This window comes from Phaenicophaeus curvirostris, chromosome Z (assembly GCF_032191515.1).
Source record: "Phaenicophaeus curvirostris isolate KB17595 chromosome Z, BPBGC_Pcur_1.0, whole genome shotgun sequence".
Classification (NCBI taxonomy): Eukaryota; Metazoa; Chordata; class Aves; order Cuculiformes; family Cuculidae; genus Phaenicophaeus; species Phaenicophaeus curvirostris.
The window spans coordinates 57,258,468-57,285,548 of NC_091431.1; the positions used below are offsets into that span (position 1 = coordinate 57,258,468).

At 39.0% G+C, this 27,081-nt stretch overlaps 1 protein-coding gene across 1 annotated transcript; it reads left to right on the forward strand.

Moving 5' to 3' along the window:
* The first annotated feature begins 8,394 nt into the window (after positions 1-8,394).
* IL6ST (interleukin 6 cytokine family signal transducer) lies at positions 8,395-27,081 on the forward strand. Its single transcript, XM_069879782.1, has 15 exons — positions 8,395-8,487; positions 9,603-9,914; positions 11,733-11,865; positions 13,111-13,271; positions 13,614-13,765; positions 14,863-15,022; positions 16,615-16,697; positions 17,820-18,039; positions 18,535-18,711; positions 19,398-19,499; positions 20,056-20,202; positions 21,123-21,263; positions 22,505-22,601; positions 24,137-24,218; positions 25,056-27,081. The coding sequence occupies exons 1-15, from the start codon at positions 8,409-8,411 to the stop codon at positions 25,770-25,772; spliced, it is 2,763 nt and encodes a 920-aa protein (XP_069735883.1). The 5' UTR covers positions 8,395-8,408; the 3' UTR covers positions 25,773-27,081.

The window sequence follows — 27,081 nt, forward strand, 5'->3', positions numbered from 1 at the left end:
GCTGGCGTTATTTAGTCTAGAGAGGAGGAGGCTAAGGGGACACCTTATCTTTGTCTACAACTGCCTGAAAGGTTGTAGAGAGGAGGGAGCTGGCATCTTTTCCCAAGTGACAGGGGAATGGCCTCAGGCTGTGCCAGGGGAGGTTCAGGCTGGACGTTAGGAAAACATTTTTCACCAAAGGAGTCATCAGGCACTGGGACAGCTGCCCAGGGAGGTGGCGGAGTCACCATCCCTAGAGGTATTTAAATAGCTGAGGTACTTAAGGACTTGGTTTAGTGGCAGGTAGGTGTAGTTGGATTTGATGATCTCAGAGGTTTTTTGCAACCTGGTGATTCAGTGATTCAAAGCTTGGCTGTGTTATCAGCAGACGTTCTCTTGTAAAGCACTGCATTTTGTTGCCTTTACTGCAGATGCTCTGTTCTGTTGCCTGTAGACTAGAAGGCAGAAAATTTTTGGCCTTGAAAGAAACACAGACTTGATTTTTACACCTGGCCTGACTTCCGGAGAGATTCCTTGAGGAATTGGGGAGGAGCGGGTTTACTAAGCAGCTGGGGTCGTCTGCAAACTTCAGATGTGGTCCTGAGCTCCAGTCATCCTGATGTGCTATCTAAAGAAAAACGGTGTCATTATTTTCATCTCTTTGATGATGAAACTGAGGCACAAAGGAAAGCACTCTGCCAAGTATGCTGGCGGTGCAGAGGAGAATTAATCCCAGCCTCAGTGTTCATCTGTCTTTTAGGCTGACTAGATGATTGCTAGCTGGTGGGTGGGAGTTCCTTCTGAGTAATTTCTGAAGGAGAAATCTGGTGACAGAATTACTTGGGGTTATAGTTTTGTGGTGAGCGATCTGCCCTGTCACTGATAAAGAGAGGGTAGCACTAAGGGTCAGTGGGGCACAGCCTGAAGAGATTGGATACTTTTGGAGTTAATGGCTTTTTTTTCTTTCACCCTCTTTTCCCATATTGAACGCAAAATTTATGCTTCTCTTCTTAAATACTGATACTTTCAAAAGACTAGTGGTATGTAAAAGATATCTGTTGGAAACATGTAACTTCTAAACTTAATAAACTTCTAATCCATATATTGGTGTATCACAGTAGGAAAGTAGATGAGGATAACAAAAATTTGAGAACCCTTCCTAGAAGTTAAACATTAAAGGTAAATATTTGGATCTTGTTTACATATCTAGAAATGTGATGACTATTAAGTAAAGCCTATATGTATATTGGGACGTGGGTAAGATACATGTACTTATATATGCCTGTGCACAAAATGGAGATACATTGTCTCTCATGCTGCTTTTCTGGTGAATTAGCACTAGCAAAGTTGTATGAAAAATAAATAAACCTCATCCATTTTTTTAATGATTCTTGTATGAGCAAAAGCTGTCTAAATTAGAGAACCGGCATTGGTCGTTGTCAGTCTTGAAGGTTTGACCTCAAAATGAAAACATGGAATGCTAAGACATGATTTTGTATGAATTCATTTGCTTTTTAGACTAAAGCTACTTGCTAGCTAAAAAAAACCCCAAAACTGGAATATTTCACAGAAAATTATCTGTAGTTTAAGAAGATACCAGAAAGAAGAACTTAGATCTTGCAAGGAAATATTTGATGTGTCTGATGTGCTATTTTCCTAGATTTAACCTGTGTCCCTATGGTTTGTTTTTTTATTCCGAGTGCTATACTAAAATCCCAGAAGTAGGGAGAAGCCCCTTTCCACAGGCAAATGAATGAGTAGAGTGGAGAAATAGCTTGTCTGCTTGGTGAAGGAGATAGAGATAATATTTGTATATAGGCATTTTAAATATGAATATTAATTAATTTTTAAAATTAATTTTAAAAAAAATCTGGTATTACAATGTTATTTAAGATTTTCAGCTGATTCTCCTAGAGGTGTTTGGGGTTTTTTGAGTCTCATAAATATTTCCAAGAAGGAAGTAAGCCCGGAGGAAGGAAGGAAGCTTGGAGATAAAGTACTCCTAATTAGAAAGCAGTTACAGCTTGAGTAATCAAAATTCCTTTATAATAATACAGCTTTCAGATGGGCTTTTAAGTACTACCTAGCTTGTTATAAAAGCTCGGCAGTATCCACTATCTACTGTATTACTTTCATGTACTGATACCTTGCTCTGTTTGCCTGAGCTATGTGGATTCTTAGTGAGAGATTAATGCTAGAAGCTGTAAGCTTAGCTCTTTTTTTTTTTTTGAGGAATTTCTGGGGATTCATTTGACAGCAGCCTCTGGGCTTTTGTGATTGATGTGATGATGAGCTCTGATAGACATAACACTTCCTCTGGTGGTTGTGGTGTTATCTAACATTTCCTGACCTGCCAGATGGCGTTTCTGGCAAGAACGTGTTATTTAGTCTCTTAAACTAGCTGTTTTTTGTAGGTCACTTGGAAAGCAATTGTCACCTTCATAAAAAGGAGAGGTGGTAATTCATCATATGGGATATACCTATGTTCATTTTTGGGTAGTTCTCATGAAACAGCGTTAATTTGTAAGACTTCTCTCAGTTGCTCAGAATAAGTAATTTTATGTATTCTGCACACTTGACATATCTTCAAAAACTGTTATTCACCAGCTAGTCATAGAACTCAGTGCTGTTGCTACTTTTTGCATGTAAAGCTTCACCTCAGGGTTGTTACTAGCTTCTCATAGGGCACTGCCTGAGGCGTTAATTTAAGGTTGAAGCATAAAGGCTTAGTGTTTTCCTTTCAAAATGATAGCAGGATGTGAAGAATAATAGAAGTCCCATATTTAAAGATTAGTTTTGATCGTCTCATGCCATAGGAGTTTCATGTGTCTGTTGGTTTTACTGTGTAGCACTTTGATGAACTTTGATTCTCTGCCACTTTGGCAGACTTAACTTTCTAACATCAGTTTATTTCTCTATCTCCCTTTCCTCTTCACTTAGTGGCCCACAACAACCACATAGTATAGATAAAATGTTCATTTGGAGAGAAAGAAAAAAAAAGCTTCTGAACTGGCTAGAAAAAGCAAGACTTTGAGTTGTACAGCATAGTTGCTGAAACTGTTGAGTCTTCTCTTGCCAAGACTTGTGATTTAATCTAGCTTAAAGTGGTTAATGGTGAACAATTGATACTTTGCAGAATTTCTTTTGAATCACGGCAGTATGTTTGAAAGTTTTGGTACAGCTTACGTGCAGGGTTTCTGCACTGTCCACACATAAACGTCCAAATGCTTAGATTGGAAAAGACTAGTTTCCAAAGAAGTATCTTCCTCACTCTGATCTGATCTATGGCTCCTCCTTTTGTTAGTTGTAAAGCCCACCATATTTTTTACTTTTTCTTACGTCTTTCATCTAGGCAAGATTAATGGAAATACTTAGTGTAACACTAGTTCTTTCCCATAGGACTAAATTTCAGTTTAGAGTCTTGTAAAAGCCAGAAAGACTAATGTTTTTTTTAAAAGCAGCACACGTTAGAACGGGTTGCAATAACTCCTTTGTGTGTTCGGAGGAGTGTACCTTTGGTCTTCTTCAGACTGCATTGATCTGTAGGGCGGGGAAGTAGCACATATCAGAAGAGCCTAAAAAGCAGATATATGCTGAACTGCAGCATGGTTTTGACACCACAGTCAAAACTGCTTTTTTCCCATACTGTAGGTGTGGGGGATTTCCACTTAACTTTCTGTTGCAGGTGGTGGAGTGTGAGTCTAAGTTCTCTTGCCTTTTAGGACCTAAATGTGGTGGAATATGTACTACAAATTGTGAACAGTTTCTTTACTCAATCAAAACAGATTCTGTTCATTCCAAAGAGCCAAGTAATAGAGATTTGGACTTTGTGTATGAATCTAATCAGGACAACTAAAATGTATTCAAAGTCTAAAAGACAGTTCATTATAGGAATTTGTGAAACTGACTGGGATTTTGAAATGAAGAAAGGCATGAGTGGGTAGAAGCCTTATTTTTCAGCTAGTGGAAGACACTACATCCATAATAAGCAAAAATCAATTGACTTAGTTCCCTTACTGGATGCTTGTAGTAAATACCTAAAGATTTATTGCACTTGAAACTATATAATGGCTTTTATATCCAGCCCAGTGAGTACTTGATTGAAAGCTCTTTGTAAGGGAGGACTTGGACTCCACTGAGATGGATTGTGGCCATCAGGAGGTTGAGTGCCTGTGGGTCAAAATCAGAGGAGCCCACCAGAAGGTAGATTTTGTGATGGGAGTCTGTTACAGACCACCCAACCAAGGAGAAGCAGCTGATGAGCTCTTCTATAAACAGCTGCGGTCAATCTCTAGCTCAATGCCTCTCGTTCTTGTGGGAGACTTCAATCTGCCTGATATCTGCTGGGTGTACAACACAGCAGAAAGGAAGCAGTCTAGGAGGTTCCTGGAGTGCGTGGGAGACAACTTCCTCGCACAACTGGTGAATGAACCAACAAGGGAGGGTGCCCTCCTGGACCTGCTGTTGGTGAACAGAGAAGGCCTTGTAGGGGATGTGGCGGTAGGTGGACGCCTAGGTCTAAGCGACCATGAGATGATAAAATTTTCTGTTCTAGGTGAAGTGAAGAGGGTGGTTAGCAAGACAGTAGCATTAAATTTCCAGAGGGCAGACTTTGATCTCTTCAGAAGGCTGGTTGGTGAAGTCTCGTGGGAGACAGTACTCAAGGGCAAGGGAGCCCATGAGGGCTGGGAGCTCTTCAAAAGGGTGGTCCTAGCAGCTCAGGAGAAAGCCATCCCCGTGGTCCAGAAAAAAAGCCGGCAGGGGAGAAAGCCAGCTTGGTTGAATAGAGAGATCTTGAGGGATATCAAGAAGAAGAGAAATGTTTATGGGCTCTGGAAGAAGGGACAGGCCTCTTGGGTGGACTACAGGAGGGAAGTGAGATTGTGTAGGGAAAAAGTCAGAAGGACTAAGGCTCAGCTAGAAATTGGATGGGCCAAGTCAGTGAAAGATAACAAAAAATCTTTCTACAAATATATAAATAATAAAAGGCGGACTAGGGAGACCATACAGTCCCTATTGGACACAGAAGGAACAACAGTAACAGGGGATGAGGAAAAGGCTGAGGTACTTAATGCCTTCTTTGCCCCAGTCTTTAGTTGTAAGGAGGCTCGTTCCGTCTGTGTACTAACCCAGGAGCTAGAGGAGCATAATGAGGCTCCCGTGATCCAAGAGGAGGTGGTCAGAGCCTTGCTAGCCCAACTGGACATCCACAAGTCTATGGGGCCGGACGGGATTCACCCTAGGGTACTGAAGGAGCTGGCGGATGTGCTGACCAAACCCCTTTCCATCATCTTCCAACAGTCCTGGAAGACTGGGGAAGTCCCACTGGACTGGAGGCTGGCTGATGTTGTGCCCATCTACAAGAAGGGCCGCAGGGAGGACCCAGGAAACTACAGGCCTGTCAGTCTGACCTCAGTGCCAGGGAAAGTCATGGAGCAGGTGATCTTGAGTGCTATCATGAAGCACATGCAAGAGAACTGGGTGATCAGGCCCAGTCAACATGGGTTCACAAAAGGCAGGTCTTGCCAGACTAACCTGATCGCCTTCTATGACAAAGTGACTCGGCTGCTGGATGAGGGAAAGGCTGTGGATGTGGTCTTCCTGGACTTCAGTAAAGCCTTTGACACAGTTTCTCACAGCGTTCTGCTTCGGAAACTGTCAGCCTCTGGCCTGGACAGGCGCAAACTCTCCTGGGTGGAAAACTGGTTGGCTGGCCGGGCCCAGAGAGTGGTGGTAAATGGTGTGAAATCCAGCTGGAGGCCAGTGACAAGTGGGGTTCCCCAGGGCTCAGTGCTGGGTCCAGCCCTGTTCAATGTCTTCATCAATGATCTGGATGAAGGCATCGAGTGCACCCTTAGCAAGTTTGCGGATGACACTAAGCTGGGTGGAAGTGTGGATCTGCTGGAGGGTAGGGAGGCTCTGCAAAGGGATCTGAACAGGCTGGACCACTGGGCAGAGTCCAATGGCATGAGGTTTAACAAGGCCAAATGCTGGGTCCTGCACTTGGGGCACAACAACCCTATGCAGTGCTACAGACTAGGAGAAGTCTGGCTGGAAAGCTGCCTGGAGGAGAGGGACCTGGGGGTGTTGGTTGACAACCGACTGAATATGAGCCAGCAGTGTGCCCAGGTGGCCAAGAAGGCCAATGGCATCTTGGCTTGTATCAGAAACGGCGTGACCAGCAGGTCCAGGGAGGTTATTCTCCCTCTGTACTCGGCACTGGTGAGACCGCTCCTCGAATCCTGTGTTCAGTTCTGGGCCCCTCACCATAAGGAAGTTGTTGAGGCTCTGGAGCGAGTCCAGAGAAGAGCAACAAAGCTAGTGAAGGGGCTGGAGAACAGGCCTTATGAGGAGCGGCTGAGAGAGCTGGGGTTGTTTAGCCTGGAGAAGAGGAGGCTGAGGGGAGACCTCATTGCTGTCTACAACCACCTGAAAGGAGGTTGTAGAGAGGAGGGTGCTGGCCTCTTCTCCCAAGTGACAGGGGACAGGACAAGAGGGAATGGCCTCAAGCTCCGCCAGGGGAGGTTTAGGCTAGACGTTAGGAAAAAATTCTTTACAGAAAGGATCATTGGGCACTGGCAGAGGCTGCCCGAGGAGGTGGTTGGGTCACCTTCCCTGGAGGTGTTTAAGGCACGGGTGGATGAGGTGCTGAGGGATATGGTTTAGTGTTTGATGGGGATGGTTGGACTTGATGATCCGGTGGGTCTCTTCCAACCTGGTGATTCTGTGATTCTGTGAAACAAAAAATGAACAGCTTCTTGATTATCAGCATACAACTGAGATAGGTTTATTATGAATAACTTATAATAAAAAACATGCAATTGTCAAGTCTTCTAATGAACAGTATTTCTAATATAAGCATTTGTATAGGAAATTCTGACGGGCATGGAGTAATGAACTCTCACACACACATATATGTGCAAATAAATACACTTCTGAGTGATCCTGATGTCTTCTGTTTTAGTCCTAGCTGAAACATTGATGAGCCCTACAAGGACTGGCTGGACTCAATGATCCTGGAGGTCTTTTCCAACGTAGTGATTCTGCAACTGCTGTAAAGGTTTGAGATTGGCTTTCCTTTAGTAGTTGTTTTACAATTCTTGTGAATAGAGGTTTTTCTTTACATTACGCCGTTTACCTTGATTTGTAAAAACAAATGGCTTCGATGTGTTGATGCCTATGGAATGAGGCTCTATAATACCTTGGTATTGATACCTCAGTGCTTAAAAGTCTTGTCTAGTTTTATTGATCTGTATGAAATGGCTTGCATCCTTCTAACATTATGAAGTGAATTACATGCAATCAAAGCAAGACGGTATTTCCTGTCATAAATTGCAGTTTCTCTTCCTTCTGATAACAGTAAATGTAGCTTTTACATTTTCCTTTCTAAGAAGTGCTGTGGAGTTCCTTTAAACTTGGTGAGTTGCCTTTTTATAGGAATAAAGCTTAAAATCATCAGCTTCCAAAGAAGTTTGGTCAGGTCAGTGAAAAGAAAACTTCAGAAGCAGGGCTGCTGTAGGCAATCTCACTTGAAGTCTTAGTAAACTTAGAAATTCTATGTTTAGTTTCTAGCTAAAAGAGCAGTATGAAGTTTACTTCTAGAAATCAGGCTGTCGACCAAATGTCTTAATTGACTAAGCCAATCTGCCTACTCCTGTAAAGATGCATAAATGTAGCTAAAATAAAGTTCATATGCTTAGGGAATGGCCACTTGCTTTTAGTAATTTATGGCTGGTTTATAACTGCAAGGTGAGAAATCTAGGAAAGGCTTCGTGACTTCAAAACTACTGAAGTGGAAAAATGGAGAACAAGAGACCTCTCCTGCAATACAGAAGTAAAGAAGATAAAATGCTGAAAAAAAACTTTAACTTTTGAGGAATTACAAACTCTCATTTTTAATAGTAATCAACCCTTAATGTGGAAGCATTGTTATAATTGTTTGAAATATTTTAAGTCACTCTTGTGAATGAAACACTTTGTTTTGTGGAGAGTTGTTCTAAACCTTGTGCAAAGTGTTTATATCTACCTTTGAAAGCTAGGTTAGTAAGCATAGTACATTCTGTTTTAAAACCTGAGACAGAGTGTTGCTGTCTCCATTCCAACTGAACTTCCCACATAAGTACCAGTGAAGTTCATTTCCATATACGATGCAAACCTTAAGCTGATGTATTTCTTAAATTTGTAACTTAAAAGAGCTTTATAAACTGCACCAGTTCTCCTAAGGAGATATTGGATTTCTTTATTGCAATAAGTAAAATGGAAACAATATGCCCATTCTTTCTCTAGAGTGCGAAGGTAGGAAAGTAAATGTGCATACATGTTTGTCATCAGTCAGATACAGATTTGAATTTGACACTGATCTATGGGGAAGAGTAATAGTTTAGGTTTTTTAAAAAAGATCTTTCTCTACTACAGGAGTTCTGTGCAGCATGTTTGGAACCCATCCACCCTGGTGGAACTGGGCGACCTATGGGTTATATCTGCTTTTGAATATTTGTTCTCTTAAAGGTAAGACTTCTGTATCTCAAAAACAGGACACTTGCAGAACTTCTTTAATCAGATGCATGAGGCATATGCTTGCTTTTTGTGTAGATGTCTGCTTGTGGCATGAGGGCAGAAAGCAAGGCGTGTTAGTACAGAGAGACTTAGTCTGTGCTTTTAATACTATGGTAAAATAATGCACGTTAAACCAGTACTCTCTTCTGCTTCAATTCATTGTTTGTCTGCATACGGAGATAGCAAATAGCAGCTTTCACCAGTGATGGGTTGTATTGATTCCACTGACATAGCTGGAGCTGTTCACTGTAGCAAACTGAAGTTTAATTTCGCATATGCTAGATGGTATCTAAATTAAAGCTTAATGCTGTTAGAGCATTAAGCTGCCAGTGAACTGGTGGAGTAGGCCTTGTGATCAAGTTAGAGCCACGGGCCACTTCTATTGTATAGTAAATTATCATCCTGAAGATGTTTATGGCTGTTGATTTGAGGCCATATTTCAGTCATTTATGTCATCTTTAAAACTTGACACTTTTCTCTGTATGCCTGTGTAGCAGTAGTCATAATTGTATTGTTGTGTTGAAGTTCTTTGTAAGTAGAGTACTAGAAAATGTGCAGAGTTCCCTGTAATTCCCAAATACGCTTAGCATACACATTGAATCTTTTGAAATTGGTAACTCAGGTGTTTAACTGTTTGCATGCAGTTTTTCTAAACTAGTCCAATGCAGTAAAGGTGCATACTTAGCACAGGGGTTTTTTTGTTGTTAACTTTTTCAACAGCAAGTACTTCTTTAGCTGCAAGAGTAACCTCAAGTATACTACATTTTCCTTCAAACCCTACTAAACTATCAGTCCTTGACTTTTCTCTCTCACTAAAAGCTTTCTAATAGAGCTTTTCTTGCTTGGTAAAATGGTTTTGGCAAGACTTTGGAACACTGCATTTGTATGTCCCTTAAATCTGCTCAGTGGTCTACTAATGCATTTGAGTTTTAATACTGTCAAGTAGCTACTGTAGTTCCTGTTTAACACACATAGTACTTTTAACATTACACCAGTATTGTATCTGCTATGTTGAATATGGAATGCTCTGTAGTTTTTAGTAAAGACACCGTTCTTTTTGTTTTTAGTTTCAGGTGGACTTGTACAGTCATGTGGCTACATCATCCCAGAGTCTCCTGTGTTGGCCCTCGGCTCCAATTTCACAGCATTATGCATTTTGAATGAGAGTTGTCTTGACTTTGGCAATATCTATGCTAATCAAATTATCTGGAAAGTTAAAAATAGAGTAGTACCTAAAGAACAGTATCGTGAAATAAACAGAACAGTTTCCAGTGTCACCTTTAATGTCACTTCTTCACTAGCTCCTTTTCTGACATGCAACATTTTAGCAGATGGACAGATTGAGCAGAACATTTATGGAATTACTGTCACAGTAGGCTGTGAGTACCATTTTTTTGGCATTTTATTCTGGTCTTAAGAAAATTGCTCTTGAGAATCGGGGAAAAGAATGCAAATAAATAAAATATGCACATTCTGAGACACCTATTTCCATTCCAGGAACCTAGTTCATGGATAATTTTATAAAAACATTATCAAATTGCATGCTGTCAAAGCTGGTAAATATGAACAGCATAAAATTTTCTATCAAACAGAAAATACTCTGGAATATTTTAGTGTTAAATTAGGAAGAAAACAGAACAACAGCTAACAAAAGAAAAATTTTGAACCAGGAAGGTTTAATGTACGGAAAGATGTGAATTTAATTGAAATGGATCCTAGGCAGTAAATTAATTTTTCCTTACTTATTACTTTTGTTACAGTGTTCAAGGAAGTACAGTAAGGCCATGTATCCTGCTTACATAATAACACTATGAAATTAATCTTTTATTCACTAATGAACTGAGAAATATTTAGTCTATTTGTATCCCTGAAGCTAATCCAAACTGCCTTTAATGATAGAATATACTATTTGGATTACTCTACCTCTATACGTAAGAAAATACTTTATAACTACTTAAAATCTTTCCTTGTTTGCATAAGAGCACTTGCATAGCGCTGAGCAAGTGTGTTTTGAGACAAGACTGAGGTCTCAAGAAAGTAACATGAATAGCTTAGTATACTATTTCTTAAGTAGTTGAAACTGTAAGTGTTCAAATGAGCTCAATAGCAGAGTATGAATAAGTGATGAATTATGTTGCCTCCTAGTGTTGGCAGAAGGTATTGCAGTTATTGAAAGGTCTACAAAAGTCTGGCTTGAGTTCAGTTTAAACTAATATGGCTCTAGAATGAGTTGCAAAACGCTTTCACGGAAGAACAGGGTTTTCTGTTTCAATTTCTGAAGAGTAAACTTCTTGCCAGAAAAGATGTGACAGGCAAAATATATGGGAATGTGAGGATAGATACAGTGTCGAATACACTGAATTACAGTGCAGATCATATTCTGCAGTTGTAGTTCATGTATGAATCTTGAGATACATTTGTGTTTAAAGCTGCTTTATTTTCACACTGTCAGTTAAAGGAAAATTCTGTTTATGGTGAGACTAACAACAGGGTTGAGAAGAATGCAACTATTCAAAAACAAAGCTAAAGTTCATAGGGTGGTTCTGTTGAAAGTAGCATTCTGCTTAAAAGAATATAAGATTCTTCAAGGAGATTATACTCTCGTAAATAGTGGTCTTCTAAAAGCTAGAAACTAACTCTTTGTATCCTATGATTTGAATTTAAGAAGGGGAAAAAGTAGTTCACCTACACTCAGAAAAAGTTTCTTACGCACTGTTAAAGTGCATAGATGAAGATACCTTATCTTTCTTGTAGGTGTTTGCAGCTAAAGCATTCTTCCTTCTTCTGTAGCTTAGGTAGGGGAGAATAAATTTGTCGCAATTGCCATCGGGCTCAGGCTGTTGGCAAAATCAATTTATGTCAGTCCAGCTGTGGGCCTCACTAGCAATTCTTTGTGAATTAAAACAGATTTGGGTAATATGGTTGATACCAGGTTTTCTGCCTCTGAGAATGAGAAATCTGCTGTTCCTTACCATTGGGCTCTTGTTCCTTACATAGCCTGCTGTTTCTAAGAACAGCTGGTTTAGCTTCTTGACTTCCATTGCTGGATGGTATCTAGAATGCTTTGCCCCCTTTGTGAAAATATATCTAACTATATATACTTCTTGTGTTCTCTGATATTGCTCTAATGGGACATTTGGCATGATTATTGTTGGAGTGAAATCTCTAGATTAATTATTACTGGTTTTTCTATACAGTGCCCCCAGAGAAACCCAAGAACTTAAGTTGCATTGTGCATCAGGTGCCAGAACTCACATATCCTATGACTTGTACCTGGGACCCTGGAAGGCCTACATTCCTGGACACTCAGTATAGGTTGAAATACAGGTGGTAAGTAGCCCCCTATAGACTATCTAAATAATTTTGAAGAGTATTTGTAGGCTAAGTCAAACTTCCTTAAAGTTCCTTGGTGCTTTGGAAGAGTTCTTAAATTAGTTTTCTGAAGCATTGCTATCTATTTTGGGGGGAAGGGAAGAGGTAAAGAAGTTCATGTTTAAAGTAATTCTGAATCAGGCTTGAAATTTTGTTGCTGCCCTTGTTTGGAATAATGGCTGTCTCATACTTTTCCATTCTTCAAGTACGTGTTTAGTGTGGCTTCAGTACCATAGTTGGTTGGACCCAAATATGTTTTGTGCTTCTCTGTGGTAGCTATTCTGTCTTATCCTAAACAAGTAGGAAGTCCATGCTCATTGTAGGAGAGTCATACTAGATGACCTTCAAAGGTAGCTTCCAACCTAAACTATTGTATGATTCTAAGTAGAGAAACCAACAAACCAATCCAGTGACTGGGTTTTGTAGCAGTATTATCTACTCTGTACTTACTAAGAATGATGGTTGTCCACAAGTCATCCTAAAATGAAAGCTTCAGCAAAAGTATTTCTCCTATGAAAGCAAAATAACTTTAAGTATTCTTAAAACTCTTCAAATGGTCTCCTGTAGTTTAAAATAGAATAAACAGAATTGCTGCCCTGCTCTGGAAGCAGGCATGACTGTCTACAGCTTTCCATCTACCTGTTTCTGCTGAAGTGTTTTGGTAACAACTGTTGTAGAAAGTGTGAATAGATGGAAAACCTTGTTCTTTGCAAATCTTTTGATGCCCCTAGAACTGTCTGCTGATAGTGTAGCAGAAGATGGTGAGCATAAATGGTTGTGTTGCAGCTGTAGCGCTGTATGCTGAAGGGTATACAGGTGCTGACTACATATTTTAGTACAGTAATATGCTCCTACTTATTAGCTGTTTGATTACATGTTTCAATTCTTGGTCTTTTTAAGGTAACTCAGGTTTTTATACATCCTTGTAATTACAATACTGCGGCTTGTTCTTTTGAAGACATGTGACTTGAAGTCAAGAGATTTCATTCTTGCTTCTATTCTAATGTAGTCATGCATTTACGGTTGAACAAGCCATTCTCATCTCATTACCTTATCTTCCCACTCCTCTGCTTTCAAAGACAATGGTAGAGGTAGAACATACGAGCTGAACTGATTGATCACTCTGATCTACTTAAAAGCCTTCTCTAAAGGTAAAACCAAACTTACTGCTTTATACCTTGCTTTTCATTCTCTTTTATTTAGGCCACAAGAGAACTTTCCTGACTGTATACCAGAAGAAGTAAACAATTCTTGTACAATTAGAGATGCTCAGTTCTTTGTTAACCTGGAAGTCTGGGTAGAAGCAGCAAATGCTCTTGGGAAGGCTGAATCTGATCCTCTTGTTCTTGATCCCATTGAGATTGGTAACTATATGCCACTTAATAAAGCTTTAGTAGTACATTATTCAGCAGTATGCATAGAATCAGTTATTGTATATTAATGTTTCTTCACTATTAAAAACAAGCACTGCCAAAATATTGTTTCTTTGAACTTGAACTGTGCTGTACAAATATAGGGAAGGTGAGGGACTTGATCACAATTCAGGTACCAAGTTCTTGTTGATCAGTCTGCGTTAGAAACTGGTATGAAGTAGTCATTAGAGCATGTGGAAGGCTTTAATGGTAGTGCTATAGCACAGTGTACCAGCTGCTAGGAGCATCAAAAAATTCAGCTGTGAAGTTCACTCTTAACTCCTTCTCTTCCAGTTAAACCGCTGCCTCCACACAACTTATCAGTGAACTCAGGAATACTTCCTACTGTTCTGAAGCTTTCCTGGGAGAACCGGATTTCAGCAGCTGTGATGAAGCTGAAATTCAATATTCGCTATAGGATCGTTGGTGACACCAGCTGGATGCAGGTAATGCAACTTATTTCCCTTCTGCTGTAACACAGCCATTTGTCAAACTGGAAGTCCCCTCACTCCTGCTGTGACTAATTGCTGTATTCCTTTGGAGGAACTTTTTTTGAGCTTTAGATTCAGAGACTAATTATTAAGGTCACCTATACTGTTATTTTTAAGAGCACTGTCCTACACAGCTTCATCTGCAACTCCAGGATCTATTGATGCATTGTCCCCTTATGTTGCTTTAGCTCATCTTGCCCTTTTAACATACACACAAGATCATTGCAGTTGTAACTTTTAAAACAACTGAGCTTGCTTAGCTGTGGTAAAATTTGAGTACTTCAACAATTCTTTGCACTCAGGAGTAACCTACTGACTGTGGCACGTGTTTAATCTGCAGCTGTTTCTCTTATAGTGTTGCTCACTATAAAAACCACTTATATTTAAAGTGGAGTAACTTGTAATGGAGTGAGTGTGAATGTATACCCACTTATATCTGTTATCTGCATCACACATCTGTTCTGTATGGATGCAGTAAGAATATTATCTGGCATTCAGTTGCTAATCTAAGGTAAAGGAAAGAGCTTATGAAAATAAATTCACTTACTAACAAGAAACTACAACTGTTTCCAGTGTTGGTTAAGGAACACTGTTCTGTATCAGCAGAAGCAATGATCCTGGATTCTGTAGCTTTATAGGAGGCTTCTCGCTTAAGTGTCTTGCTGCAAATAATCAAGCAGGTAACCCAGCAAAGCTCTGAAAAATGACGCAGGATGTTATAGATTAGTGAATAAAGGAATTATATGGGAAGGAAGGAGAGGTAGAGTCAAACTAATTTAAAAAGAAAGCAGCAGAATATGAGAGCTTATGCTGAGATACCTGCTTACCTATTCTAGTGTATGTATTGTACTGTACCTGGTAAATACACACAGCTATAACTGATTCTTTACAGTTGAGAATTGAAGCTTTCAGAAATAAGAGGGGAGGAAAACTATATCTTTGTATTTGGTGTTTCTACAGTGGGAAGACCTATTGAATGGGAGCTGTAGTAGCATAGAACTCATCCTTACAATCTTTGATCGCTGCCTCCAAAATCTTTTTTCCATTTACAGGTTCCTCCTGAAGATACAGCTTCACCAAGAACTTCATTCAGCATTCAAGGGCTCAGACCCTACACAGAGTATGTCTTTTCAATTCGTTGCATGAAGGAAGATGGAGTGGGCTACTGGAGTAACTGGAGTGAAGAGCAAACTGGGGTCACCTCTGAAGATAGTAAGTAATATATGAGAGCAGATCACAGACTTCCAAAATGTGTGGGTGCTCAGGAGTCTGGGAGTAGTCACCTAAAACTGTGTGACCTCACTTGAGATGTTTGATTATACATGCAAGAGAACTCTCCTGAGTTACTTTCACAGACCAAATTGACCTGTACATTCTGAAGAGTATGAGAATAGCTTTCCATAAAGCTAGTCCAGAGATGCTCCCTGAAAAGAGCCAAAAATGGGAGTTAGGAAAGAAGAGCTTTCTTCACAAAAACTTACATTATTAGAGTTCTTTTAGGCAAGCATATGCCCTACTTGTTTAAACAAAATGGAATTTGTGTGTAGATAATGGCATTGCTTCAGCTCTACACGGTTAACTGTCTCTGAGAAAGATATTGTAAAATAGTCTTCCAAAATTCTAGTCATGTATTTCAACTCCTAATGACAGTATGGAGTTTTTCTGTGGTTACTATATCAGCCCGAGCAAAGAGGATTTCAGGACTGCCTGCCTGTGTAGGCTGCACTGCTGTTCTGCTGTGGTCCCTGGCTTTGCAAAAATATTGTTGGTGATTAAATTATACGTATCTTAATTTAGCCTCATAGCAAAGGCATTACAGTAGGAAATGAACACAGGGCAGGTCATGTCACATTCATGATCTTTAGTAGAGAAGATAAACAATTGCTTGTTTCACATGGATCAAATCAGGGTACTCAAATGATATTAAGAACTCCCTTTGCATCAGTTCCCAGTTCTCTTTCTCTCTGTATGTAAAGCATAAGAGACAAGATGCAAATTGTAGACTTAGTACTGTTTTTCAGAGGCAAAGCAGCCAAAAACCCGTAATAATTATTGTAGAAAAATGCTATAAAATAACTCCAGAGACAATACAGTCTATTAAGATGACAAATGTAGATGCATTAAAATCATCTTTTTATTAAGGCTAAGGCCTTCACAAAGAATTGGCCACTTCTTGTTGCTTTATGCACTGTAATAGATTGATACATGCTATTTGAAAATTAAATTTGTAGTGGAAATACCACTTAATTTTTTTTTGCTGCTGACACCAGCAAGTGTTCTAGTATTGCACAAAAGTACTGCAATTCTGCTACCCTTTATAGCATAAAGGATATAGCGAACGTGAGGAATGCTGGCAGAAGAAATTAATTTCCTTGTTAATGTTTCTGCACTTTGCTTTTTTAGGTAGCTTGATGTTGAGGGGTGAGGAGAGTGCTGCAGCTACAAACCATAGCAGGGTTTGCAGTATGCAGACATGCAGAGCAGTGCCTCTGAACAGGGCCTGCGTAGTGTAGGGTCGGTCATGCTTCACTCAACACTGTCATCTTCAGCCTGTCATTGTGTATGCTTGGCATGGTGACTTTTAAGTAATTCTACTACTATGCACTTGGAGCAGAACTGGTGTTTTGCTTATCCCTTCAGGGACCCTTCCCCTGCAGGTGTGCTACTCAATATACCAAGCATTATTTTCTTTGAGGAACTAAGGAAATACTTTTAGTCTATTTAAAAAAAAAGTTAAGCATCTAACGGTAGTCAGAGTATGAATTCAGATGGATTAAATAAAAATATTTCTGCTGTTCCATCAGAACCATCTAAAGGACCATCCATATGGAGGATCATTGATGTGTCTCGCTCACCTGCTTCCTGGACTGTGCATCTGATGTGGAAGGTAGAGCAACATGATACACTGAAGGAATTGAGCATTCTTTTAAAAACATGAGGCTTGAAGTGGCAAAATTTTACCTCTACAATCTTGAGTAAATAGTTGGGAAATAGTAGAGGTTTTATTGATATGAGAAGTGACTTTAGTATTCTTTTTATAACAGTTATGAAAAGCTAAAACTACAGATGTGAAGACCATCAGTTAATTGAAATACATCCGTGATCCAGAGTATATAGAATCCACTTTTGGATTCCTGACTTGCTGTCTTTAAGCAATCTGTGGAATTGGAAACTTTCCCTTCAACAAAGTTAACCTTCAGGATAGAGCAGAAGGCCTAACATGAAACTTCTAACACACTCTAGATAGGGATGCACCAGCTGCAGAATCCATTAAGCCTAGAGACATTCCGGAGGCCAAATCTATTAAATAAAGCACTGCACATTTGCATGCAGTAGGCTGCTGTGTCTAGTTGGCTGATCAGTCGAGAGCTGAGTAAATGAATGCAATTATGCCTGGTTTTTTTGGTATTTAAACTACTGCGTTTAATCTGTCTCTTTGTTATTACTTTTTCCCTATTACTAGGTGGCTTGTACGAACTTATATGTATCAATGTGGCATCATTTTCTGATATAACTCTTGTGCAGCATGCCAATTCTAGCATTGTATAACTTGGGATTTGAAAACTGTTGATACTTTACAGTTTTAACAGTATGCTTTTAAGTTATCTGAAAACTAATACTGTTAGACAAAAGCAAGCATTTTTCCGTGTATAATAAAAAGACCTACTCGGACTGTTTGTGTTTGGGTTCAACACAGTTCAAGACGTGCCATTCCTTCTGTGTCATTGTGTTATAAAGTCACAGCATGCAGATTTCATCCATGCATCTTCTGCAATTTTTACAGAATAGCTTTTATTAAACTACTAGGTAGGATTATGAGCCAAGAAAAAAAATATTTAATCCATGCTTTACAGAAATGAGAGCAGGTTATTTGCACTTTCCTTAAGTACGTAGCCATTTGATCTATGTAACTTGACTCGCACTTGGGTTTTTCAGTGATGCATCAAAGACAATAAAGATTGAATCATGTTTGTTCAATATCTTTCTAATCAAAAAGTGTTTCTGACAGGCACTGGAGCCATTTGAAGCCAATGGAGTAATATTACAGTATGAAGTGACTATAAGAGCTAAATCATCTATCCCCAGACCACCAGAGAAATACAGTGTTAATACCACCAATCTTACATTAAAGCTGCCAAATGGAACTTATGAAGTAACTGTGATTGCCCGCAACAGAGCTGGAGCATCCCCTCCATCAGTTTTACTTATCCCAGCAAGTAATTCGAAAGGTTAGTGTCCTAATAGTGTCTCAAATGTGTCTGCATGGCTTTTGTTATAAGAGATCTTCAGTTTTGTAAAATGATACTCTTACATGAACACATAATTAAAGCATTACTGAATTCATTTACAGTCTTATGCCTTATCATGGTGGTATTAGTATTCTGTGGAATGTGTGGTTTTACATACTCACAGCTTCATTTGAATACATACAGTATCTCTGTAGTGTGGAACAAGGCAACTCACCATTTTCGAGGGCAAAGAAGCTGGGTCTAATTTTCAGGTTTTAAATAGCCTAGTACTACTTAGTTTGGATCTCTGAAACAGAGTTTCAAACATAAGCTTGCAAATTTCAGAAAATAGCTTTTAGGTTTACTTAGGTTCTGCCAAATTTTCACTGTTACAGTAACCTAAAAGTATCCACATTTGACAGGGTAGATACTATTATGAATATCTGGTGGAACAGCTGGTGATACTTGTCACTTTTCTGTTTTCTTTCATCACAGCTCCTGTGAGGAATGTTAGAACATTACCTAAAGATGGCAAGTTGTGGGTAGGGTGGACTGCTCCTAACAGTTACGTTCTTAAATATGTGGTTGAATGGTGCCTGGTGTCCAACAGCTCAGACTGTGTTATAGAATGGCAGAACGAACCGGGAAATGTTCAAGGAACATACTTAAGAGGTATTTAGCTCATAAGTCTACAAATACTTTGCAGAACACTCTGGAAACCTAGTGTGTATTCTTAAAGTAAGAAACATCCTTGTGCTGACTAGAGTTTTATTGTAAGACAGGAATCTGGGATGATGCTGAAGCCTTCTTAGATAATTGAGTGTGGGAGTATCTGTATATTGTCAAATTTTAAAAATGGGATATTGGGTAGTTTTGTATTATGTAACAGCAAGGAGTTTATTTGCATTTTGGTTTTAGTCTCATTCTTGGAAACCATTAAGCTAGTGAAAAAAGCTGAGTTCCTTCAAAAGCAAATTCTCTGATCTCTCTTCTAGTACAAACAATGAAACTTGATCAGCCTTACAATTCTTTTTGGATTATGATCAGTAGCTCAAGCTGTTAATTTTGGGGTTATGTGCTACAGAAAGAGAAAGGCGTTCTATTTAAAATAGATCAGGAAAAAAAGGACTTCCGTGAAGTATGTGTATTACCTCTACGTGTGAACCATTATATTGTTCCTCTAGTTAATATTTTGGAACAGTATATCAGTAAGTTCTAGAACAAAATTGTCAGCTGCTTTGGATACAAATGCATCTAATAACATCCAAAACCCAGACTCCAGTATCTGAAGCAGATGAGAAGGATCTTGAGGAATTTGACTGTCTGTGAAACAACACATTTTAAATTCCTTCTATTAGGTGATATTAAGCCGTTCAAGTGTTACCTGATAACTGTGTACCCTCTGTATGCTGATGGCCAGGGAAGTGGACAGTCAGTGAAGGCTTATCTTCAGCAGGATCGTAAGTACAAAATAATCATCCTAGAGCATATAAATGGACTTTCTTGTCTAAAAAGAATGAGACCTTTGCTTTAATGTGCATTATGTAATGAAAAATGGTCCTACATTGAGGGTCATCTGACATAATTGATATTGTCCCTTCTATTACATCCATTCTGCTTATTTACAGTATTTAGGAGTTAAACAGATACCTGTGGCTGACTCTTATCCTTTTTTCAACTTTTGTATCAGATAATTTGACATGAGTTTTCTTTTATTGGTGAAGTAATATTTCTATGCTGACTTATTTATATTTCAATTATGAAGCCATGACTAATTAATTTCATTTTAATATTTCATGTGATCTGCTAATTAGTTTTTCATATCTTGATTCCTGGAAGTTTCTCTTTTAAAAGATCTTTGGATTTGCTATGTTGTCTGAAAATAACACTTTGCAAATGAGTTAGTCACCAGTTCCATTGAAGGTTTTATGCAGTAACAGTTCAGTGTTTATTGATGCACAGCTTCTGTTGATGAGAGGGTGCCCAAAAGAAACTAATGTTCATCTCCTATTACAGGTCCTTCAAAAGGACCAACTGTTCAGACAAAAAAAGTAGGAAAAGCTGAAGCTGTTTTGACATGGAACCATCTCACTGTGGATGAACAAAATGGATTTATCAGAAGTTACACCATATTTTACAAAACTATTGATGGAAATGAAACAGGTAACAAAGCAGAGAAGAGCTTTGTGGCACTGAAGTATTCAATCTGCTTCCTTCCTAATACATGTTCCTGAAAAACAAGACACAGAATCTAGTATGGCTGGCAGTCTGTTCTGATGGTATAAAGCTGATGTATGAGGCATAGCTCTACACCATACCAAATGGAAAAGTTCCTGGTAAAGATTTCAGAACATTCCATCTGTGTATGACAGAGTACTGAGTTTAATTTCTGGAAGCTGACTTGTAGATATTGTGCTCTCTTTCTATGTAAATACAGGATGAGGTGGTGATACATAAAGATGAAGCTAGACCATTCAAGATGTAAAGGAGTTGACTGCATTTAACCATGACAAATCCCTAAAAAAAAACCAGGGGGATCTGGAGCTCTAGATCAATGTATTACTGATGCAAAATATCTTGTTTGAAGTGCATGTTAGTTCAGTAATGTGTGTGACATGCAGGTATAGGACAAGGAGGACTACCAAAACTTATATGTTTATAGACTTGGCTTAAATTGGAAGGGTCAATTATTTATGCCTATGCTACTTCTTGTTATTTCTACTTAACCATTTTTTTTCTAGTTAGTAACTAGGTATTCCTGTTTATTAGAGCCCTTCAAGCCTCAGCTTTATTACTAGGTTAGTTTGTAGCTATATTCTGGGGCAAAAAAAAAAATCTCCAGGAAATTAACACTTAAAACATCATCAAGAAAGAGGTGGAATTTGAACACTTGAATTAGCAGTAAATGAATCTCAGCATTTCTTGTAGAAGTTTAGTCTTTCTGTCTGTATCTTTCACATGCCGTGTGTACTAGAACTGTTTTACATCTGTACATCTGAAGACGTGATGTCCTATTGATGCTGTATTTGTGGAGATCCACTAAATGGTACATAAAACTAGTATAAACTTTCTCCTCTCTTTAGCTGTGACAGTGGATCCTTCCAAGACAGAGTATACCCTTTCTTCTCTTACCAGTGACACACTGTATACTGTGCGGATGATGGCATACACAGATGAAGGAGGCAGGAGTGGTCCTGATTTTACCTTTACTACACAAAAATTTGGTAAGGAAGAGGGGCACAATTGGAAGTAGGAAGTAATGTTGGAGCAGTATAACAAGGCTCTGTGCAAGAAGGAGCACAAATTCATTTTATTTCAAAGAAAAAAGTTTCAGTTGCAGTAATGCTTTCAAGGTGCATGACATTCGGATAGCCTATCTAGCACTCAGTCACAAAGAGATGGGTTATGTAGGAGTTAAGTAGGATTTCTTCTAGTACAGGGGGCAAACTAGTCTCTGCGGGTCTCCTGGATTGCTCTTTCATGTTGGCAAACATGCCACATTTGGGTGTGTTTGAGCATGCTCTACATATTTTTTTTGTCCCAGCTTTCTGTGAGCAGTTAGGATTTACTTAGTGCCGTTGTATTTCCTTCTAATGTCTGATGGCTCCTACTCTGGTCTTAGAGTGCAGTATTTGCTTTAACCTGAAGGTAGGCTGGCCTTTATTATCCTGATGGGGGTGTACGGAAAAGGTCCAGAGGTGTGCTGAGATCTTGATCTGCTAATCTGGGTGACAGTCAGCACATGCCATCCTCAGTTTACACATTCTCGCTCATATCACTATTACAGTTCATTATGGTTCTCTATAGATGCTCATTTTGGAGCATAAATACATTATATGTTCAGCTTTAGAGAGCACTTCATATTTATAATGGCAAGAGCCATAACATTAACTGAACTTACTTGTGGAAAGTGCTTCTTTATGTTTAGCAGGGGTTTTTTTTATAGGGTTGCTCTTCCCTAAGCACCCTGTAAGGTTTCTTAATGTGCATAACACTGGAAAGAAAACATAATAATGCTACTCTAAGTTTTTACAGACAGAAAGTGTTTTCGTGTACCAAATAAACTAATGGATAAGTAGTGACTGCTTAAGTTACTTATTTGACTATATAATGTTATGGCAGCCAATAGGCCACTGAAAACACCTGGACCGCAGATGAATTCATATAGATGTTACTGTTGGTTTTGGCTGAACTGTAAAATTACCTGTTCTGTCAGTATTACAGCTTCCAGAGCAACCTGTGTTGTTTTGTTGGTGCAAGGCATTAGGTTGTAGGGACAGAGCTTTTTGTTTTCACCAACAGGCTCTTACCACATGATGAAAAGGTTCTTCAGAAGGTGAAGCTTAAGACTGAGTGCTGTGGGTGTATTCAGTTTCAGATACTCCCTGTCCCTTTGGGAATGTGTGCTGCTGCCGAGTTCCTCAAATGCCAGCATGAGCTGTAACTGCTTGTTTGTTTTCCTCAGGAAAAGGAGAAATTGAAGCCATAGTTGTACCTGTGTGTCTAGCATTCCTGTTAATTGTGCTCCTTGGAGTTTTGTTTTGCTTCAACAAACGTGACTTGTAAGTATGAGTGAAGTCTTTCTCTTGTGCTTCTGATATTTCTAGGCATAACAGAGAAACGGCAATAATTCAATAAAAACAAGTAAATATTCTGCAGTTAAGTTGGAAAAAGAAGGTAAAGCACGCATACATTGTGATAAGCATTTTCATGTTTTCCTTGAGAAATTTCTTCTGATATTAATTTCTTACTGTTAACTATTCACGGACAAACTAGATGTTCCACGTCTCAGTCCTGCAAGGAAATTACTGCTTTTCTTGACAGAGTTGGTCTGAATTAGGTTTTAATCAGGATATCTTGTCTGTCTGTTCGCTTAGTCGGGCTAGGAGAGTGGAATGAATGAGGCTCCCTAGTTTGTGAAGGATAAATCTATTTGCTGGCTATGTTTGATATATTTAATTACAGTGTTAGTAAGTTTAACAGCTAAGAAGGTAGGCAGGCATCTTAACCTGCCTTGCATAACCTCAGTCAAACTCTGCCTGTCTGCTAGAAAACATCCTGCTGCCTCCTTCTCTACTCTAGAGCTCTTGTTTCTCTACTCTAGAGCTCTTGTTTCTCTACTCTAGAGCTCTTGTTTCTCTACTCTAGAGCTCTTGTTTCTCTACTCTAGAGCTCTTGTTTCTCTACTCTAGAGCTCTTGTTTCTCTACTCTAGAGCTCTTGTTTCTCTACTCTAGAGCTCTTGTTTCTCTACTCTAGAGCTCTTGTTTCTCTACTCTAGAGCTCTTGTTTCTCTACTCTAGAGCTCTTGTTTCTCTACTCTAGAGCTCTTGTCTGTGGCTTTAGCTGAGAGCTTATTACTGAAGTGTTTTCCCTGACAAGGAATAGCACCTCTCCGATGTCCTCAGCCAACTATCTTTTCTTTCTTGTTGAATATAGCATTTTGTGCCTTCTTGCTTCTGACCTCTTTGCTGCTCATAAGGTCAGCTCTTAATGGATGTCAGTTGAAAAGCCCATGTTGCAATATTGTCAAAAATTCTCCTACAGAGAATCTGTTGTTGGAGGCTGTTTATGAAGAGCAGGATACATACATCAGTTTCAAAGTTAGTTTGGTTGAGAGCGTTTTATCTACAGAAACTTCTGTTGTTAAGTAACTGTTACTAGATTCACAAGAGTTCAGAGTTACAAAAGACGAAGCAAGCTTTTCTTCAGATGTTTTCATTGTATTTTCAGTTGTGAAGTTGGCTTAGGATTTGAAAGCTGTGATATTAATAGTTAACTTCAACGAGGAATAGTAGATTTTTATACTGACATGCCTCAGACTTGACCTAAACAACTGCTTTGTAAATTTTAGTGCTGTAAATTTAAAAATCCCTCACTAACCGTTACCATTTGTTGTTTTGCCTTACGTTGGATGCTATGCCTAATGTGGTGGTACAGCTGCAAAGAAGTGCAGGAAGTGTTCCTATTTGGAAATAAGCTTTCTTGCAAAATTGCTGTGTAAGGGAGTGGTGTCCTGGATTACGCAGTATTTGCTATCAGCATAGGCATTTGAGGGGTGCATCTTGTCATTTTATTCTATTTTTAATCCTTTACAGAATTAAAAAGCATATCTGGCCTATTGTCCCTGATCCATCCAAGAGTAACATTGCTCAGTGGTCTCCTCAAGTTCCAGCTAAGGTAATATTTATCTTTCTGTATCCTCCTAGTCCACAAGGTTTCAAATAAAATAACCAGCGAGAGCCTTCTGCCTTGTAGCACACACAGACTACAAGGTTAAAAAAAACCCTGGATGTTAAGTTTCATGATATTGTGATATGATATGATTTGGAGACTTTATTGTATCAGTAGATTCAGCTTTAGAAATACGTGACCCTAGTACAAGTTCACAGCATAGAGCAGGCTTTAGTAAACTGAATATAATTCACAATGTTGATTTGAAGGGTCAAGCCCTAATTATTTTATTCATTCATGGGAAATCAGCATTAAGTAAACAGAATCCATTACTACCATTCTTAAAACCCTGAAATGACTTGCTGGCACAATTAAGTCATGAATGAGAGAAAGCTCCAAGAGTTCCTCATGGGTGAGGATATGGCAGCTAAATTCATGCCTGGTGTACAATGAATGACATAGTGGATTCTGTTCAATAGACTGTGGCTTACTTCCATGAAGTACTGCAGTGCTGAATACATTATTGTAAGTAAGGTGTGTATGACCTTAATATAGAATGTTCCTGTGACGCACAGCAAATGTTTCTGTTTACAGCTCCTAGGATTAATTAAAATTGGAGAAAAGCTTGCATTCTCAGTGTGGCTACATAATTAAGGCTTTGTATTGAAAGCAAAGCTACACCCTTAATTTTGTAACAGGTAGTTTGGAGATACTGCCAAATTACAAAGGAAAAAACTTTGAAGAAACTCAAAACAATTACAGAATAAGAATTCAGATGTTTAATGGGGTTTTTGATTTCTAACATAACCATACTCTTAGGCAACATCAATCTCTTTCTTTCAGCATAACTTTAGTTCCAAAGATCAGATGTACCCAGAAGGCAGCTTTACAGATGTAAGCGTCGTAGAAATAGAAGCTGATGACAAGAAGTCTTTTTCAGAACAAGATCTAAAGCCCTTTGACTTACTTAAAAAGGAGAAAAGTACTTCAGAGGGGCACAGCAGTGGTATTGGAGGATCCTCGTGCATGTCTTCTCCTAGGCAAAGTGTTTCTGACAGCGATGAAGGTGAAACTACACAAAACACTTCAAGCACTGTACAGTATTCAACTGTAGTACTTAATGGCTATAGAGACCAAACACCTGTACAAGTCTTTTCAAGGTCTGAGTCAACTCAGCCACTGCTAGATTCAGAAGAGAGATCAGAGGATCACACTGGAGGAGGTGACAGTACGACACAGAGGCAGCAGTATTTCAAACAAAATGGTGGTCAGGATGAAACCAATGCAGACAGGCCATGCTTTGAAAGAACAAAGCCTGCTAATGAGGGGCATCTTGTTGGATTCACACAGCTGCAGATACCAGGTCGTAGTTCACAGCCATTGGGCCTTGGGCTGGAAGAAAATACCCAGGAAGCTGCTCTATCAGATACTTCAGCTGCAAGTACTGAAGGACAAACTGTGAGACCTGAAATAGTGGACAAAAATCCACAGTCAGTTGATGAAATGCCAAAAAGTTACCTCCCGCAGACTGTGAGACAAGGGGGCTATATGCCTCAGTGAGAAGAGACTGGCTCTACTAAGGCCTTCATTAGTGCCTATTCACACTTTATCCTGCGTTTCTGATAAATTAAGCTAGCTATTTTTATCTGAATACAGATAGAAATACTGAAATTAAGTGAAAAGTAATTTGACAAAGTACAGTAAGGACTGTTTTTGAGGAAGATTTGCAGTCCAGACCTACTGGAGACTTACTTTTATGCACTACATAATCTTCATGGGGATAGCTGAACAAGCATTTTGTGCCGCTTTGGGTTTTTGGTTCTTGTCATATCAGACTTTCACGTGATGGAAAACAGGAAGTTTCAATTAATCACTTCAGCCAACAGACCTCTTAAAAGAAGTACTTTGATTTGTGGCAGTGTACAAGCCTAAAAAGCTAGCTTTAGTTGCTTGGAGCATCTTTGTGTGAAAGTTAAGACTGAAGCATCATATTCTAATGTGGAAGAATTCTTCTGTCTCATACTTTTCAGTAGCTTCATAGACTTTATGAATATGGACTTGGCCCAGTGTCTCTATTTCCGTCTTACCAGATGTGGCAAATTGAGTTCATCCTTGTTTAAAAATCATAAAAATCAAGTTGAACTTGTTATGGTGTGCAAATAAGTAAGCACCATGATTGCTTGACTCTGAATGCTACTATAGGAATTGATACTCTTCCTACATCTAGGTATGCGTGCATATGAACTGCAGAATAATTTGGCCTTAAAATGTGCCTTGCAACTTGATGCATGGCAATTCAGCATCACGTTCGTAAGTTTAAAAATAGAGATGAAAACAGATTAACGGTTGTTTAAAGATTTTGTTCCCAGATCACTATCTGATTATACCATACCAATTTTGGTCATAAAAATTGCCATTAAGTGCACCTGTGCTGTAAACAGTTTAAAAGGCAAGTAATGACCTCTGTAGTTTTTACCATTCTTCTAAATGCAGAGGAGAGAGGGAATATGACCTTCTCCCTGTGACTACAACAATTAGTGTGTTGGAACCTCACTACCAGTGCTGCAGGGCCTCTTTGAAACTGAGAGCAGCAAATAACCAAGGTGTTGAAGTTACTGAAGCTCTTGGAAGATAAAACAAAACCTATACCCTGAATCTGAATGTATTGGTAGTATGTATCTAGTAGCAATCATGAGCCACAAATAACACCTGTGTGGTTGCTAAAATTCTTTACTTTTTTCCTTACATCTCACCTTTCTGTTTTTCATAGTTTTAATTTTATTGAAGAAGATAAATTTTTGGAGACTGTCTCTACCAGCATTTTAAAAAAAAAATCACAATAAAACCCTCCTCCAGTGATAACTAGAAA